This window comes from Juglans microcarpa x Juglans regia, chromosome 4S (assembly GCF_004785595.1).
Source record: "Juglans microcarpa x Juglans regia isolate MS1-56 chromosome 4S, Jm3101_v1.0, whole genome shotgun sequence".
Classification (NCBI taxonomy): Eukaryota; Viridiplantae; Streptophyta; class Magnoliopsida; order Fagales; family Juglandaceae; genus Juglans; species Juglans microcarpa x Juglans regia.
Window position 1 is genome coordinate 610,417 of NC_054601.1, and position 19,339 is coordinate 629,755.

The following is a 19,339-nucleotide window of genomic DNA, read 5'->3' on the forward strand; positions in this document are numbered from 1 at the left end:
CATGAATGAAATTATATCTATTTTCTATAAAAAAAAAAAAAAAGAATGGACAATGAGAAAAATTCATCAACTATAAAATCTATGCGTGCACAACTTGGCGCAATAAGCAGCAGAGATGCAATCCTTTAGTAACATCTCATTAATCCAAATTCCACCATCATTGCTGCAATTTCATAGTAGAAAATATCCACCTCATAAATCTGTATAATTCCCTAAGCTTCCTGAACTTATAAACTCTATATTTTATTGACTACATTCCAATATATATCAATATCAACTTGTCGAGAAAACAAAAAAGAAGGTTCTAATAGGTCTTGAAAGAGAACATATTTTATCTATTGACAGAAATAGAGTGTTTTACAACTTTTCTACAATTCTATTTTAAGCGGAGGATATTTTTATAAAATAATTAAAGAAATATTATCATAACAATACTTTTGATTTGAAAGTTGCAATGCATTTCACTCCTGCTCTTTTCTACTGTATTATTTTAAATTTACATATTTCTTGAAAATATTATAAAGAGTAATATTAGAGAGAAGTTACTGTAGTAATACACATTTTACACTCACTACATAATTACTTTTAATTCTCTACTTTTTTATTTTAAATTTAGAAAATATATAGTTTAAATAATACTACATCATATATACAAAATAATTACCCATAATAATAACTTCTATTTATATTTATTCAAACCGAATACCCTCTTGGCCCCGACGACTATTAGGAGTACGACTTGGAGCACCAATACCTTATTAAAGCGCGCGCAAGCTCTCACTCTCATCTCTAAACCCATAGGCCAGAGCCCTAACCCAGCAGACGAAACTCTTCCTTCCTCTCTAATAGCATCGTAATTAATACGGTGATTCGTGATTCGGGGTATCCATGGAAGGAGGGGCAAGAGAAAGCTCGGTGGTACCAGACTCGGTCTTGGACTCTGTGAACCGTACCTTGGCCAACGTAGGAGAAGTCGAGGCCCACTTGCTCCAGTTCTTGTCTCTCTCCGACCCGGATGTCCTCTCCCAGATGCAGCCTCTACAACGTGCTCAGTCTCTGCTCTTACTCGCTAGGACCACCTCAACCCTCTTCACATGTAATGTTGTCAATTAATGTAATATCGATGATTCTGAATGTTGGTTCTGCATGGTTTAATTGCTGGGTTTTGTTCTTTTACAGTGAGGTTGAGGTGCTCTGGGGTTCACCCAGATGACCATCCAGTCAAATCAGAGCTTGTAAGTATTCTCATACCGTGGATTTGTGTTTGATTCTTTGCTTCAGTATATGATAATTTTTATATTTGTATTTGATGTTTGAGTATGGTTATCATATCGGTCTTTTCTCTGTTGGTCTATACATTTGGGAGATAAAAGGGCTCATTATTTGCACTAGTATAATTTGCCTTTTGGATTTGATTGTTTGATTCTAACTATTTTGAAGTTTTGACGTTAGGTCTTGCTAAACTGTTTTTTCCCCTGCCCATGTGATGTAGGAAAGATTAAGCTTGTATCAGGACAAACTAGAGAGGTTCATAGACTTGAGTAAAGGTACATTTGTTTCTTTGAAATTTTGACATCTGTTGTAAATTTCTCATCTTAAAATGTCATCGTGAATGGTGCTTCAAGGGCACTCCTAATCTTACTATGATGATTTTACTTTATTTTAAGATGAAAGTGACTGGACTGGGTCATTTAATATGCAGAGCATACTATCATATGCTCAAATTTGAATATTTTTTTAGAATCTCATTTTCTAATGACAATATTCTTGTGTTGGCTGTAGTTCATTTTCCTCTTAACTGATTGCATGATTTTGAATTTGTTCTTGAAGCACCACTTCGACCTTCTACTACCTTGAATTATCAGGCCGCAACACGTTTTATTGAGCATTCTTTGCCTGACCTGACCCCAGGTAAATCGTTATTTTCTAATTGTTATGTTCATGAATCTTTAACCATTTTTAGCTCTTTGCATTGAGAGATTGCTCATTTTTTGTAGACCAGAAGCAAAGTATGAGAAATATTAGTAGAGGAGAGGGGCCAAAGATGAAGTATCTAGAGAGGAGCGTCCAAAAGAAGCGGAAGTATCAATCATCTGAAAAACAATCGGTTCAAACAGCTGCCAAGGAATTTCTTGAGAAGGCAGCCCGTGAACTTCTTGGTGATAATAAAGGTGGTTTTAGGGGACCTCTACAAGCTGAAGCTTCGGAAGAAGAAGATGCCCCTATGGGCTGAGTTTCCTGATTTATCCAGGTAGAGTTTTAGCATGATGCTCAAATTTATGTCATCTTTTAATTTCCCTTGATATTTACAATTTGTTTATTTGTTCTTTATAACATTTAACTTATAATCTACTTGTAATCTCAACCCCACCCCCCCCCCCCCCCCCCAACAAAAAGAACAATCCTAATTTCAAAATTACTTTGAAAAATTTTGTTGTAGGCCCTCATATCAGTTTTATGGGGATCTTATGCGAGCTTCATTTGGAGCTTTTATTTTCCTTGCCTATCCAAGAAACTAAAAAGGAAGTTCCAACACTCATGCTTTTGTTGACAATATAGTTGCTAATTGATTGTTATAATTGTAGTAACTTTATATGAATAACTATTTTATTTAATGATTAGTACAAGTGTGATATTTTTTCACTGATTATTGATGAGAAAGTAGTCTGCCTTTTTCAAATAGCTTCATGTAATGTCACTCTAGTTTGATATTTTATCATTATTTTATTACACACATGTACGTCGTTTACTTGTCGCAATCCCAATGTGTAGGGATAAATTTGTAGGACGCACTAGGTGTATGATTTGTGTCTCCTGAGCTTATTCCTTTCAAAGTGCAGACTTGATGTGGTGTTGTTTATGGGAATTGGGTTTATGCTTATTGGATTGACCGTCTCAGTCTTTCTTTTTTCTTGTATCTCCACAGGATTGCGGGACCAGATTGCTCATATCTGTAATTGTCTTCAAGCGAGTGCATATTTCAATTTTTAGTTGCCTTGTTGATGAAATTTAATAATTTGATCGTGGGTTGTCCTAGTCTTTAGGATTGTCAGTAAGTTTGTTTGTTTTGTCCTAGTTTTTTGTGAGTTTGTTTACCTAGTCATAGGTGTTTGTTTTTAACGTGGGATAGTGCCTATTTTCATGTTGCTTTCTGTTATGTATTAGCCTATTTATAGGCTGTTTGTTTATCAATGAAAGTGTGTGAAGTTTATCCTCTGCTTTCTCTATATCCGCTGCTTCCTACTGTTATAGTGCAAAACATTTTATTAGTTTTCTGTTTTTATCAGTGGTACCAGAGCGGGGTTGTTTGAAAAAAAAAAAAAAGTGCAATTTGATGGCTTTTGAAAGTTTTGTACAGCCAGCTATTCCACGCTTTGATGGTCACTATGACCATTGGAGCATGCTCATGCTCATGCTCATGCTCATGGAGAACTTCTTGAGGTCCAAAGAATATTGGACGGTTGTTGTTTCTGGAGTAGCAGAACCAGCAACAGGTGCTGTGCAGACAGATGCGCAAAAGACGGAGCTTGAAGGATGAAGTTGAAGGATCTTAAAGCAAAGAATTATCTCTTCCAAGCTATTGATTGCTCAATCTTGGAAACCATTCTTTGCAAGAACACAGCCAAGCATATTTGGGATTCCATGAAGAAGTACCAAGGTACAGCAAGGGCTAAGAGGCAGCAGCTTCAAGCACTTCGTTCGGAGTTCGAAATGCTTCAAATGAAATCAAGAGAGTCAGTTACAGACTATTTTTCAAGAACGATGGCAATCGTTAACAAGATGTGGATCCATGGCGACAAGGCAGAGGATGTTACCATTGTCGAGAAGATTCTTCGATCCTTGACACCAAACTTTAATTTGTTGTCTGTTCTATAGAAGAAGCTAATGATGTTGATGAACTTTCAATTGGATGAATTACAAAGTTCTTTGTTGGTTCATGAGCAAAAAATTAACCAGCAGGAAAAAGAGGAACAAGCATTGAAGGTCTTAACAGAAAATCATTCTACACCCAGTAGAGCTGATAGAGGATGAGGAAGAGGCAGAGGCAGAGGTCGAGGTAGAGGAGGCAGAAACAACAATGATCGTGGGAACCAACAACAAAATCATCATCGTCAAGAGAGTCAATTTCAAGGACGAGGTAGAGGACGTGGAGGCCACCACTCAACAACTTATAGATCAAAGTTAGTAGACAAGCCCAATGTTGAATGTTACAGATGTCATACGTATGGCCATTATAAATCAGAATGTCAAATTGATTTGAATAAACAAAGTGGAGATCAAATAACTTTGCAGAAAAGGAAGAAGAGGTATCTCTTTTGATGGTGTGTCACGTGAAGGAAGAAACTCAACAAAACATGTGGTATTTAGACACTGGCTGCAGCAACCACGTGTGGAGAGGAGGAGGCATTCTCTGACTTGGATGAATCCTTTCGCAGCTCTGTTAAGTTTGGTGACAACTCTAAAATTTCTGTTATGGGAAAAGGAAAGGTAGCAATCCAAACCAAAGGAAATTCCACCCACACTATCGCTAATGTTTTTTTTGTGCTAGATTTAAAGACCAACTTGCTTAGTGTGGGTCAGTTACAAGAAAAAGGATACAAGATTTTTATCAAAGATGGAGTATGTCAGATTCAAGACGCAAAGTTGGGCTTAATTGCTCAAGTTAACATGACGGCGAATCGTATGTTCCCACTTCATCTCCACAACACTGCTCATTCGTGCTTCTCAGCAAAATTAAAAGATGAGGCATGGCTATGGCACTTTCACTATGGTCATTTGAATTTTGGCAGATTGAAAACACTACAGCAGAAGAACATGGTGACAAGGCTTCCTCAAATTACAGCTTCTTCTCAAGTTTGTGAAGAATGTGCTGTTAGCAAACAACACCGTAATCAATTCCCACAAGGAAAATCTTGGAGAGCGAAGAAGGCATTGGAGCTTGTTCATTCCGACATTTGTGGGCCAATAACACCACATTCTAATGGAGATAAAAGATATATAATTACCTTTATTGATGATTATAGTCGTAAGATATGGGTATATTTTTTGCAAGAAAAATCTGAAGCCTTTGTAGCTTTTAAAAGCTATGAAGTGCTTGTTGAAAAAGAAGTTGGCAACCCAATAAAAGTTCTTCGCACGGATCGCGGTAGAGAATATAACTCACATGAATTTGCAATTTTTTGTGAGAATCATGGAATCAAGAGACAACTTACAGTAGCTTATACACCCCAGCAGAATGGTGTATGTGAGAGGAAGAACTACACTATTATGAATATGGTGCAAAGCCTTTTGACAACAAGTGGCATTCTAAAAAGTTTCTGGCCTGAAGCAGTTAATTGGAGCATTCATATATTGAACAGAAGTCCCACACTTGCTGTTCAAAATATGACACCGGAGGAAGCATGCAGCGGAAGGAAACCTACTGTAGATCATTTTCGGATTTTTGGGTGTATTGCCTATGCCCATATTCCATATAAGAAGAGGAGGAAGCTAGATAACAAGGGAGAAAAATGCATTTTTCTTAGTGTTAGTAATAAGTCAAAAGCTTATAAACTATGCAATCCTAGCACCATGAAAATTGTCATTAGCCGTGATGTGGTATTTGATGAAAAAAGCACCTGGTCATGGAATCAAAATGGTGTTAAAGAAAATATTCCAGCAGATTTTGATGATGATGAGAAAGGGCAACAGCCTATGGAGAATGAGCAAGAAGAGGAAGTCACTCAAAATGTTCCAATAGCTGATCAAAGCCCACTTGCAGCTGAATCACAAAGGCCTCAACGTGTTCGAAGAAGACCAGCATGGATGACTAATTATGAGGTAACTGGAGTTGACCAAGGTGATGACCCACTTACACATTTTGCTCTGTTTTCGGATTGTGATCCTACTATTTTTGAAGTGGATGTCAAAGAACCAAAATGGAGAAAGACTATGGATGCTGAAATTATAGCCATTGAAAGAAATGATACATGGGAGCTATGTGATCTTCCAAAAGGGCAGAAAACAATTGGTGTAAAGTGGGTTTACAAGACAAAGCTGAAGGAGAATGGTGAGGTTGACAAACACAAGGCACGCTTGGTAGCTAAGGGCTACAAGCAAGAATTTGGTGTTGATTATAAAGAAGTCTTTGCTCCAGTTGCAAGGCATGATACAATCAGATTGGTGATTGCGATTGCAGCTCAAAATTCATGACCTATCTTCAAGTTGGACGTAAATCAACATTCCTCCATGGAGATTTGAAAGAAGAGGTATTTATCGATCAACCTCCTGGTTATGTAAAACTTGGCGATGAGCATAAAGTGTATAAGTTAAAGAAAGCTCTATATGGATTAAAACAAGCTCTACGGGCTTGGTATAATCGTATAGAAACTTATTTTTTGAAGGAAGGATTTCAAGAATGTCCTTATGAACATACACTTTTTATAAAGATTGAAGATGGAGGAAAAATACTCATTGTTTGCTTATATGTAGATGATTTAATCTACACTGGAAATAATACAACAATGTTTGGAAGTTTTAAGAAATCCATGATGGCTGAATTTTAGATGTCTGATCTTGGCATGATGCATTATTTTCTTGGCATTGAAGTGGTACAGTCTTCTATCAGAATTTTTATTTCTTAAAAGAAGTATCTGCGAGAAATCTTGGACAGGTTTCAGATGAAGGATTGTAATCCTGTAAATACTCCATCTAAGTTTGGTATGAAGCTAAAAAAGGATAATGGAGGAAAGAAGGTTGATGACACTCTTTACAAACAAATTGTGGGGAGTTTAATATATTTGACGGCAACAAGACCTGATGTAATGCATGCTGTAAGTATGATTAGCAAGTACATGGAATGTCCTACAGAGATTCATCTCTTGAAAAAGAATTTTCATGTACTTGCAAGGTACTAAGGAGTTTGGGCTGTTCTACAAGAATGGAGAAAAATCAGATCTGTTTGGGTTTACAGATAGTGATTATGTAGGAGATTCAGATGATCAAAAAGCACATCTGGGTATGTTTTCATGATGGGGACATGAGTTGTTTCATGGTCATCAAAGAAGCAACCTATTGTGACATTATCATCCATTGAAGCTGAATTTGTTGCTGCAACAGCTTGTGCTTGTCAAGCTATTTGGCTAAAGAAAATCCTTAAAGAGCTGCATTTCAAGGAGGATGGACCTACTCAGATTTATTGTGACAGCAGTTCAACAATAAAGCTTTCAAAAAATCCAGTTTTACATGGTCGAAGCAAACATATAGATGTGAAGTATCATTTCTTGAGGGATCTCACGAATAATGGAGTCATTAATCTTATTTACTGCAGAAGTGAAGACCAGATAGCTGATATTCTAACCAAGCCTCTCAAGTTTCCTTCATTTCATAAGCTCAGGAAGCTACTTGGTGTTTGTACTTCAAATGTTTCAATTTGAGGGATGGAGCTTCAAAGTTTAACTCTTATTAAACTGGATGTTATGTTTGAAACATCAGTTTAAGGGAGGGATTGTTGATGAAATTTAATAATTTGATCGTGGGTTGTCCTAGTCTTTAGGATTGTTAGTAAGTTTGTTTGTGTTGTCCTAGTTTTTAGTGAGCTTGTTTACCTAGTCATAGGTGTTTGTTTTTAACGTGGGATAGTGCCTATTTTCATGTTACTTTCTGTTATGTATTAGCCTATTTATAGGCTGTTTGTTTATCAATGAAAGTGTGTGAAGGTTATCCTCTGCTTTCTCTCTATATCCTCTGCTTCCTACTGTTATAGTGCAAAACATTTTATTAGTTTTCTGTTTTTATCATGCCTGTCATCTTCTTTAATTATTATTCTTCTTTCTAAATGTTCAATTTCCCGATCTCTCCGTCTACCTACCCCCTGTGCCGATAGTTCATTTGGAGACACAAACTTGGAAGTTCACAATATTTGAGTTTTGGTTGTGCTGTTTGACGTTGTCAATAATACCGAATTTTAAATTAGATCCAGTAGAAAGAAAAGGTATTCGTCGTATTATCTTAGAAAGATTATATTCATCACCACACATCACACTTATTTTTATATTTTTTATTTTTTTTCTCTTGCCAAATGTATAGTGTATGGATGATGAGTAGAAGAATTCAATTAGTTTAAGAAGAATAAAACCAAGAAAAAATAAAAATAAGTGTGGTGTGAAGTGTATGAAGATGATGAGTAGCAAAACTCATTTTTTTAACTATGTCATTCTTTCATCATTAATATCAATTTTCTAGTGGGTCCTTACTTTGATCCCACATGTAATTTTGTCAAGATGACACACACCTCTGGTTCAAAATGCTTGAGGGATTTTACTTCTAAGCAACCATAATGGATATGACGAATGGCTTTCTCAAGGAATGGATTCTTGAAGTTATAAGTGAAGCTGCCTAGTTCTAGGAAAATGACACAGAATCCATCTGTAGAAAAAAATGACAGAGAGAAATCTGCATGGAAGGAAAAAGATCCTCTCCCTTTGGTGTTTTGTCTCAATGGATATATAGTCTTTTAACTCGGGAGTCGTTCGTTTCATATAGCCAGCCTGCATATCTGCTTTCTGGATGTAAAGTTACTCTTAACAATATTTTATTGTTTGTATTTCCCATCTCCAGAAACGCTATTGGTTCTGCACATCCGAAAAGTGCAAGTTTGAGAGCGACTCAGATGAGTTTCCATGTGAGCCTTGCTGTAATTAATATCATTCTTGGATATTTCGATTGAATTGTGAAACTACTTGTCATATCTCTCTCAGGCCAAATCTCTGGGTTGCTCTCCCAAAAAGGAATTGTCAGTAGTTCTCTTGAGAAGGGTCATTGATCGTATAACAAATGCAAATTTATTGTTTTATAATCTGAATTTTGAATACATATATCATCAATATCCAACCCGCCTTATAGATTAAAAAATATAAAGAATCCCCCACAAAAAATAATCTCAAAAGCCAGTAATCAAATGAATGCCCCTTTCTTCTTTTGGAGTCGCATCAAAACAAACCGAAAGCAAAAACCCACAGTGCAACCATCAAACCACCCTGCAACCTTGTAGCACTGCTAGTCGGAGCAACAGCCGGACCCTCTAACTCCACCGGAGAGGGCGCTGGAGAAATGCCAGTGTACCTGTGTCTTGGAGAAAGGACCACCACAACCAACTTCTGACCCTTCTCGCAGTGTCCGTCGGCCCCGCTGATGAAGTAGAATGGCCCAGATCGATCGAGCATTACCTTAGTGTTCCCATCTTTGTACTCTTCAATGGGTTTAGAAGTATTGCAACTAAGATAATCTTCCTTGTTAACTTGCAATACCGAGTCTTTCCCGCCGTCGTATTTCCACACTACGAGAGACAAGCATGAAACGAGGTAGGTAATGTTCGAAAAACTCAATAAAATGATTGAACAAAAAACAAAAAGACTAATCTGATAATATCCCAATTCGGATGGGAATTTACCGAGAGAGTCACCGACGCGGAAACGAAAACTTTCGGCCCATTTATTGAGGGATTCAGATTGAGAGGACGGGGTCTTCCATGCATCCGCACTGCCTCCAACCACGATCTCTCTGGCTTCAGAGAAGCTGAAGAGTAACAGAAGCATAAAAGCTGGAATTGCTCTTGGAATAACTGCCATTGAGAGAGATCGAGGGGCACGACCAGCAAAAAAGGAAGGAGCTGTGAGAGCACCGGAGGAGTAAGTTTGTATGGGTGTGTGTGTGTTTTCTTTCAGATGAAGAGAGAGAGATTATTGATGGGGGTAATTCAGGTGCTCCATGTATATTTATAGAGGAGAAAGGGAGAGAAAAGTAGCCGTTGGACCTTTAGAGCTTTCTGGGTTTTGTCCGTTACCATTCATCCTTGCGTTAACTTAAACCAAATAAATCTACAGATCAAAAGACTGTAAAGGTTAAAAAATAAAGCGATATATGTTTGAACGGTCAAAATAGCATGAAAAAGAAAAATGAATACAGAGAAAAGCAACGGTCAGAAAGGAGAACGAGTCTGGCAAAGACGACCATTCACATAGAATAGAGAGCACAGAGTAGACAGTCGCAATGAAGATCATAATATATCAAAAAAATGCTTGGTACGTGACACGTGTACCTATCAGGCCTAATTACTATAACTCTTATTACAATATATGACAAATGATAAATAATGCGTAACAACCGTATAATTATTTTAAAGAATGTGAATAAATATAAGATTTATATAAAAAAATTAACTTTTTAATAGTAAATATTATTTTTTTAAAAGTAATTGCGTAATGCCTATGTGCTCTATATATAATATTACTCATGACAAATACTTATTTTAATTAATTAATTCCTGCATAGCCTTTTTTCTAAGTTGGTTTCGTTTGGTAATTAAAATCATCTCAATTCATATTTACTCATCATTATAACTTTTTCAAATTCTAACATAAAATATAATAAATAATTCAATTTTTTCAAATTCTAAAATAATAATAATATTAAAAAATAATATTCTAATAATATTTTATCATCTCAACTCAACATCTAAATACAATTTAAGATTTATAATTTGTCTCTATCTTTAAAATATTTTTATTACTGCAAAGGTAGCGGATGAACAGAAAGTAAAAAAAGCCCAAGCCCAAAAGAAAGCTAGAAGACTGGTTTTGTGGATGGAGCTTATTGGACAAGGGTGCACCGAATCCTGCCAGTATGGACCGAATTGAAGTAATGAACCCAATCTATCTTCCTTGTTTATTTTCTGGGTTTTGTCCGTTACCATCCAGAAAATAAATATGCCAAAAAAAAAAAAAAACAAAAGGGGGATGCAGAGTTAGATACATACGGGTGAGTAAGTAGTACAATGATGCAAGGCTATACAGACTATAGAGAAGATAAAACCTGGAGAGAAAGAATCTACTACGCCTAGCTACTACGAGTCAGCAACAACAAAAGAGGTAGGGCAGGCGGCATTTAAGGGCAGTCCTATATTTACATCATCGGCCTTTACCCAATGAAAGGCCAATCCAACACCCCAACCATTATTACATTGGGGGACCCCTACCCCTCCACTTCTTTTCCATTATCATTCATTTATGATGCTTTTATCCTCACGCCTAATTTCACCAGCAATTATAAAGCCACGCGTGGTGATCATTTGACGAGCAATTGCCTTTTTGTCATCATAGTTTCAATATCTAAAGAAAAAAAAAAAAAAGATAGATCGGAGAGGATTATTATTATTATTATTATTATTAGGCAGCTGTGGCCTCTGAATGTGAAAAGGAAATTGGTCCAATAAATTAGGCAGCCCATTAAATTATAGACTATTGCATATACTGCCTAAGGTCCCCTACTTTACTCTAATCTACTCTCATGTCTAGCTTTTGGGACCATCCATCCATTCATTCATGCATGCATGCAAATAAAATTTACAAATATTATAAATTACGATGTCTATCATATGTACAGCTAATTTCGCATTGCTGCTAGCTAGCTGTTGAATACGATCTTTTGCAAAACCAGACCATGACCTTTTTAGCTCGTGGTCCTAACTTATTAAACCATATAGTTGAACCATTAATTATCAACATGATAACTGCCTATAAAATCATGAACATGCATGATACCATATCCACACATATTTTAATTACACAAAGAGGCCAGCCCTTCGTACGTATACTGAATTTTAAAGTTGGAAAACAGAAACACATACGTGTAATATCTATCCAAAGAAATCTTAAAATTCAATAATAGTTAGAAGGAAAAGGAAACTACGAGGAAAATAAATCCCGTTGACCAATCTGACCACAATTACAGTCTCTTCCAAGTCTTTTTAAGGACATTACTACAGGCTACCGACAGATTTATCATGTAAAAGGCAAGCGGGCTCCTCCCAGGAAAGATAAACACATGTAATCCCTCAAAGTCAAGGTTAGTCAATTTGATTAATCACTGCAAATTAACTTTTTTGTTTTTGAAAAATTCATCTGATTTAAGACAATAACGGCTGTAATCAACGGTTAAACGATTTCACAATATTAAATGTTGTTGTAAGTAACGTGGACTTCAATATTAAATATATAATAAAGTCTACTTATTGTATATATTCCTCTTCTAATTATAATAGTTATTTGGATTAAAAACTATAAAAAATAATGATCGGAAAATGAATCAGACATATTTTTTTCCCTGTTCTTAGTGTAATAATCTGTCTTTTTTTTTATTAATTACGGGACACGTATAATCTTAAAGTTTGTAAGAGTAATTTATTTATTTTTATTTTTATAATGGATATAATGTACAAATTTTAAAATATAAGGAGTGATTGCATATATGCATGTGCGCAAGTACAAAAGAAATAAAATTTGTAAGTAGGCCCGAGCTAGTGAAAAGATAGGCAGAGGGAAGAGAGGAGCAGAGTAATCGATTTGCATTGCATATATGAATGAATATAATGTTGGACAGAGTTATAATTACATTGTGGCAGTAATAATAATCAATGAGATAGCAGTCTATTCTCTACGTGGAAGCGTCGCGGCTCTACCAATCCAATCGACGGCCAACCTCTCTGTGACCATGGAAGACATCTCTCTCTCTCTCTCTCTCTGAATTATGGCCCATGGATGCGCCCCCTTCTAAACTAAACCAGCTTCTCCTTCTCCCCTGACAACTCTCAACATAAGGAAACAATATCCGAGACAAAAATCTTTACTTTTAGAGGACTCGTCAATTCCCCAGTTTGTTCTGATTTGCCACTGTTTGTTTTAATGATTTGTCTCTGGATTCATATTATCATTCTCGATCTCTGTTTTTTTTTTAAAGAAAGTCATTAGCTGTCACTGAGAATGCGTTTCACATTGTTGATCCAAATTTGAGTGAATTAATCCTGAAACAATGACCAGACTCTTTAAGTATTTAATATTTATGGCTCAATCTTGCACTTGAGCGGTATAGGAGACCAGTCAAAGAATTTTCAATATGCGATTGATAGTGTCTAATTCTTTCGTAGACACACTTCAACCTGTTATGACTGCACAAGGCTGGTCAGTTTGGCTTGTTAGGTGCAATATACATAGAATGGAACCAATCTGTATACTGGACCCAGATGATTCTTTGTCGTAAAGTTCTTGGTAAGAGTATATTTATTTCTTCTTTTGTACAAGGCAGAAAGAAAAGGACCCAAGCTACGTCCTTTAATATATCATAAGGAGAAATCGTGGGAATACATCCATATCTGTAGGTATCATTTCGACCACATGCTTCTAAGATGATTTGTCAGCAGGATTGGTCTTTGGGTTCTCAAATCTACACAAACCTAAATCTATTCAATGCCCCATTATGAACTATGAAGAGGGGATTAAAATGAAACAATTCTCGGCTTTATTTTTGGTTGTGGTCCAATCCAATTTATGGGAGTAATGAGAACCGAATTACCTACTTTCGTTGGGAAGGAAATGGTAGACATGAAAATAGAGAAGGAAAGGAGGGGCAGAGGGGTGAGAAAAGTGAGGGTGGCGTGCTTTAACGGCACAGAAAAAAGCTTCCTTTTTTTAAGAGGGTGTGCTTCTCTGACAGACTGACTCTATTCAGTCTCGGCCACTCTGTAAAACCCAGTCTTCCCCTCCAAACTACAGAACTACGCCCACGCATATATACCACGCACGCACGCACGCACGCACAAACCCCGTTTGTGTTTCTTCTGTTTTCTCCTTTCTTTGCATACTGCAGAACTCGGGGGCTACGAGAGACAACTGCGTCAGAGGGAGAGCCATTGAGATTTGCGCCAAAAAGAGAGATGGGAAGATCTTGAGCGGATCACGATGATTTAAAGCAAAGGCGGCGATAATTTATGAGCGAGAGAGAGAGAAGCGGAGAGATCCCTCTCTAACGACAACAATTTCTCTCTCGGTCTCAGCTTACAAGCACTCATATTTTTCTCTGACGCTTGGTTTCCTTTTTGCGTTTCTCTGAAGAACCATCTCTGTAGGATTTTTCGAGGTCTAGGATATTCATTTCATTCTATCGTATTCTCTCTCCTCGAGCGTCATCATCGTCATCATAGAGCCTCCGAATCGATGGCAACAGCTCCAAGATCGAGGCGGTAGTATAAGGTCGGAGACTGTCTCGGTCCGGTGTTCAGCTGCTTCAGCATGGTCCAGTGGCAGCGTGTAAGTTTGTAGACAGAGGAGGAAGTCACTGAAGAACCGCCATTTCTGGACTGGGTTTTTGTTTTTTGTTCCTGGGTTTGTCTCTGAATCGGTCATTTCAGAGAGACAAGTTGGAGGTGGCGTGTGGACAGCTCCACTGCATAACAGGGGCGTGGTTTTGAGTGTTCTTGCCCAAAGATTTGTTTGTGATTTGTGGTACTTGTCGCGGAGTATTTAGGGTCAACAAAAATGAAGTTTATGAAGTTGGGTTCAAAGCCTGATGCATTTCAAGCGGAAGGGAAAGCTGTCAGGTGAGGGTTTTTTTTGTCTTGCCATTGGCAAATTTTCGAATCCATGCAGGCCAGGTCCTCTTTTCTTGTGAATTTTTCTGATCGTTTTTATTTATTCTGTTCTGATTTTAAGGTTAAAGTTATACATAATATTTAAGCATGGTTTTGTTCCTGGGTTATATTTCTGTTTCTGGGGATTGTGTATTTGGTTCTGTTTCTTTGTCATGGCATGCTCTGGCAATTTTAGGACAAGTGTAGGCTTTGTTTAACGTTCAGATTAATATGTGAAGTGAAAAACCTAAATTAACTATGCCTTTTCAGATTTTGGGAAAAAATAAAGTCACAAACTTTTGATAATATCCTTTAGCTATACAAAAAGATACAGGCAAAAACAAAAAGAATGCGGGTATTGAAATTACGAATACAACTACTTTAAGAAGAGAGAATAGGAAGGAGGTGTCGCCGTTATGTATGTGTCCATCCAGGATGTGGTCCAGCCATTGAACTGTCCTTTTGAAGAAGTTGTGGTCCACGTGGAAAATCCATATGCGGTACCCGAGTTTTCTAATCACCAATTCGAGTAAGTTCTTACTGTACGGAGTGAGAGGGACGTTATTCTACCCACCTTTATGATTTCTACCTTCCGCAGAACGTCTACATGTGGACACTGCTTGTAAATTTGGATTTGTCTAATTATGCCTCAAACAGGTCAGGGGAAAGGTTTAACCCGTAGATGGATGGTTTGGCTACGACCAATCTAGCTCTCTTGCTGTAAGATAATGTTTGATAGTACGATTTTAGAACTTCTTGCATGTGCAATGTCTGGTTGCATACTGAAAAATCAGGCAACTACAAAACTGGATTGGTAGTTATTACCTTATTTAATTACGTGATCATGTGATCATAGTGCAATTTGCATGTTTCTTTGGCGGTATTATTGTGATAATTATGGTTATGTTCAACGTACACCCAGGTTTGCAGATCATGATGCTGTCATAGATTAGTTGAGATTTAGATAGTTCTGGTGCCTGTAAAATGTGGTTTCATATCTGTATGTTCCTATCACATACAAATCCTGATAGAAATGATTTCACCTTTCATGAAAGTCATCTGGCCCAATTTTGTCTGCCTTGGACATTGATTTTGATTGTGATTTTGGCTTTCAGACTCTGGAGGGGTTTTCTTGACGTTTGTATCCAAACACAAGATAAATCTGTTCTGTTCATCTACTTAAGCATTGAGCTCAGTTTGTTGTATAGAGCTTAGCAGAAAAATCGTATAGCGCACATTGGACTTGTTAATTGGATTAGGGTGTCTTGGTACTCAATACTCGAGTCTGTATCCTTCTAAGACTAGGGCCTTCGTTCTGCATTTAAGTTGTCATGCTCTTTTGATTTAAGAGTGGAGGAAAATTATAGTGCACTATGACTGTAACTGTTTTGATAAAAAATATTGACATTGTGTGAGATCAAGATTAAGTTCTTGCATCCAACCCTTCTGGTACTGGTACCTTATAATATTCCATATGGCTATGCTTTAGGGATTGAAGCCGGGTTCTATGGTCTTTGGAGATACAAAGCATTTATATGGAGAAATATGCTTGATTTTCAAAAATAGCATAGACATTGTGTATAGAACTATCAACAGCACCAAGATAACCAGTTCTGTAAACTTTTTCTTATAAAAACAAAATTCCAGTTTATAAGCCATGAGATAGTCATCTGCATGCATATCTTCCATTGCATGTTCAGCTTCATAGTTTTCTCATTATTGGAGTAGCATATCAATGTTCCGTTCATGCAGGTATGTATCGTCTGAATTGGCAACGGATGTCATCATAAATGTGGGTGAGGTGAAGTTTTTCCTTCACAAGGTATGATCTCCTTTTTCTACTTTTTCCTCTAGTGAGTTGAATGCCTGCATTCTTGGGTGATTGAATTGTTATACTTTGGCCTCTAGTGAATTGAAATTGGTCATGTTTTGCTGAAGAAAAACCTCCCAAAAAAATCCATTAAGAAAAGCATAAATGATTGCTTTTTTCCCCAGATTGGGATTTTTGCTGGTTTTTTTTAATACTGTGACCGTCTTTTCAGTTCCCTCTCTTGTCCAAGAGCAATTGGCTGCAGAAACTAGTGTTGAAGGCTACTGAGGAGAATGATAACGAAATTTGTATGGTTGATTTTCCTGGTGGGCCAAAAGCCTTTGAAATTTGTGCAAAATTCTGCTATGGAATGACTGTTACGCTCAATCCATACAATGTTGTGGCTGCTCGTTGTGCAGCTGAGTACCTAGAGATGACCGAGGATATTGATCGAGGAAACCTAATATTTAAGATTGAGGTATTTCTCAACTCTAGTATCTTCCGCAGCTGGAAAGATTCCATTATTGTTCTCCAAACGGCCAAATCTCTTCTGCCATGGTCTGAGGATCTGAAAATTGTTGGAAGATGCATAGATTCCATTGCTTCTAAAACTTCTGTAGACCCTGCAAATGTTACTTGGTCCTACACATATAATCGGAAATTAGCGGGGCCTGATAGAATTGTTGAGGATAGAGTAAAGCTCCCAGTGATAGTGGAATCTGTTCCAAAGGATTGGTGGGTTGAAGATATATGTGAGCTGGACATTGATCTTTACAAGCGAGTAATGATTGCCGTAAAATCCAAGGGAAGAATGGATGCTACTGTGATTGGAGAGGCACTAAAAATGTACGCAGTTAGATGGTTGCCAGATTCTGTTGATGGTTTGGTTTCTGATGCTCATGCCCAGAGGAACAAATCTTTGGTAGAAACAATCATTTGCTTATTGCCATCTGACAAAGGTGTGGGTTGTTCTTGTAGTTTCTTGCTGAAACTGTTGAAAGTTGCAATTTTGGTTGGAGCAGATGAGTCATCAAGGGAAGATTTGGTGAATAGGATCAGTCTGAAGTTGCATGAAGCTTCTGTTAAAGATCTATTGATCCCAGCTCGGTCTCCCCAAATTACTATATACAATGCTGAGTTGGTGCAGTGCATTTTAAATCGATTCTTGATGCATGAGAAGTCCAACTGGGATATGGATGTTGAGAAGAATGAGAAGGAGACCGAGAACTTTGTCTTGAAACTTGGGTCCTTGTTGAATGTTGGTAAATTGATTGATGGATATCTAGCGGAAATTGCACGTGATCGAAATCTCGCTCTCTCTAGTTTCATTGACTTGGCACGGACGGTACCTGAATTAGCTAGACCTACTCATGACAGATTGTACAAGGCCATTGACATCTACCTGAAGGTAGGATCTTATTATGCCATGTATTCCAATATTGTGCATCTTTCCAATTTTTTCAGGATGCTTTCTTAATATTGAAGTGCCATTTTTATGCTCATCAATAAAGTTATTTACCAATAAAAAAATAGAAAAAAATTAGTGAATGGACATCTGTTGATTTTGTATGAGACAAAGCAGGTGACTGAAGCCACTATTTCACAAGTTTTTCCAATTCTTTGGGCTCTGGCAGATGAGCCAGAAAGTGTGGAGCTGTGCTATGTTGATTTATATCCGCTGTCGTCTGAAATGCTGATTAATTTTTTCTCATAGCTTCTGGCATCCTAGGGACCAGTTTCACTGCTTTGCCCATCATGTTTACAACATAAACAATCTTAGAGACTAACATTAGGAAATCTTGTGAGGTTAATACCTAAGCGGCCACCGCAACGGGTTGCATTCAAGTTTAAACTTGGTCCAATGCTGACTGAGGTGCCCTGATTTCAAGTGGAAGAGCCACTCAAATCAATCCTGTAGTGTTCCAATGCCCTTGCTTACTGAGCGGCACTGTTGCTTTATATTAATGATATTTTACGTATTTTATCTTATACTCTTGTGAATGTGATTGTGATTTAGAAGATGCGGCCTTTTGTGGTTTGAAGCATGAACACATTTCTTTTATGAAGATCTGATGTATTATTATGTTTCAGGAACATCCGAGTTTGACAAAAGTTGAAAGGAAGAGGATATGTGGACTTATGGTTGTCAAGAAACTGACTATGGATGCATCCATGCATGCTGCTCAGAATGAGCGCCTCCCACTTCGGGTTGTTGTCCAAGTTCTCTATTTTGAGCAGGTTAGAGCATCTGCTGTTTTTAGATCCGTTAACAACAATTCCCGGGATGCTTCACTTTCCACGCAAAATACAGACGAAGAATGTGAGAATACAGCTGAAAGCTGCAGAACCCTCGAGAAGCAGATGAGTCAAATGGACGGGAAACTTGCTAAGAAGAGCAGCAAAAACAGCAGAAGCAGCATGCAGTTGCTGCCATCCCGGTCAAGGAGAATATTCGATAAACTGTGGGCTGTGGGTAAAGTGCATGGAGATAACAGGAGCCCTGAGACGTCTGTGAGTTCGCAGAGCCCAACTTCAATGGTTCCTGTAGACACCAAATCCTCAGGTTCATCTTCAAGACACAGGAGGCATTCAATCTCGTAGAGGACTTTGAGTTTTGAGGAGGGTTCATTCAGACTTCAGAAGGAGAGGGAGACTCGAACCGCTTTTCAAGTGTAAAAAATGGTAGGTTTTGTTATAGCTGCTGAAGGGTTTTAACTGTTTAGCTGCAGAGTGCAAATTGTTAGTTTGAAAAGGGTTACTTCACCCAAAAGAAAAGAAATGTAATGTGAGCCTTTTGAGTGCCTTTTTATTTCTAACATCTGTTGGTTCCAAATTGTTACTTTGTTTTATCATATAAAAGTCCATCGATGTAGGCCATTGGCTTGCCGAGCTCGGGCTGTAACCCTATCATATAAAAATCCAAATTGTAAGTATGTAACGGAGCAGGAGACAAATCATGGGCCCTCAACGAAGGGGCGGCCCCCACCCACTGTAGGCCCGTCCGGCCCAGAGAGAAATCAGAATACGCATGCAAGTGTTTTCCGAGGGAAGATGTTCCCCTCCAAATAAACACACCAGTAAACGTGGTT

The 19,339-nt window shown here is 37.7% G+C and overlaps 3 protein-coding genes across 4 annotated transcripts; 2 read left to right on the forward strand and 1 right to left on the reverse strand.

Annotated features, from left to right (window-relative positions):
• Nucleotides 1–697: 697 nt before the first annotated feature.
• Nucleotides 698–7,984, forward strand: LOC121263688 (nuclear nucleic acid-binding protein C1D). The gene is made up of 7 exons (XM_041166726.1): nucleotides 698–1,096; nucleotides 1,180–1,235; nucleotides 1,493–1,547; nucleotides 1,831–1,911; nucleotides 1,998–2,251; nucleotides 2,927–2,992; nucleotides 7,779–7,984. Exons 1-5 carry the CDS (start codon nucleotides 889–891, stop codon nucleotides 2,231–2,233), a joined length of 636 nt encoding a protein of 211 aa, XP_041022660.1. The 5' UTR covers nucleotides 698–888; the 3' UTR covers nucleotides 2,234–2,251; nucleotides 2,927–2,992; nucleotides 7,779–7,984.
• An 815-nt stretch (nucleotides 7,985–8,799) lies between these two features.
• Nucleotides 8,800–9,730, reverse strand: LOC121263691 (early nodulin-like protein 1). Its single transcript, XM_041166730.1, has 2 exons — nucleotides 9,431–9,730; nucleotides 8,800–9,316 (listed from the first exon to the last, which is right to left on the reverse strand). The coding sequence occupies exons 1-2, from the start codon at nucleotides 9,606–9,608 to the stop codon at nucleotides 8,970–8,972; spliced, it is 525 nt and encodes a 174-aa protein (XP_041022664.1). The 5' UTR covers nucleotides 9,609–9,730; the 3' UTR covers nucleotides 8,800–8,969.
• A 3,591-nt stretch (nucleotides 9,731–13,321) lies between these two features.
• On the forward strand, nucleotides 13,322–19,126 carry LOC121263692 (BTB/POZ domain-containing protein NPY1-like). Of its 2 annotated transcripts, none has more exons than XM_041166731.1 (4): nucleotides 13,322–14,410; nucleotides 16,193–16,262; nucleotides 16,483–17,658; nucleotides 18,342–19,126. In XM_041166731.1, exons 1-4 carry the CDS (start codon nucleotides 14,349–14,351, stop codon nucleotides 18,849–18,851), a joined length of 1,818 nt encoding a protein of 605 aa, XP_041022665.1. In that variant the 5' UTR covers nucleotides 13,322–14,348; the 3' UTR covers nucleotides 18,852–19,126. The 2 variants fall into 2 exon arrangements, with proteins under 2 accessions (XP_041022665.1, XP_041022666.1); XM_041166732.1 differs by lacking the exon at nucleotides 13,322–14,410 and adding an exon at nucleotides 14,451–15,160.
• The last annotated feature ends 213 nt before the right edge of the window (nucleotides 19,127–19,339 follow it).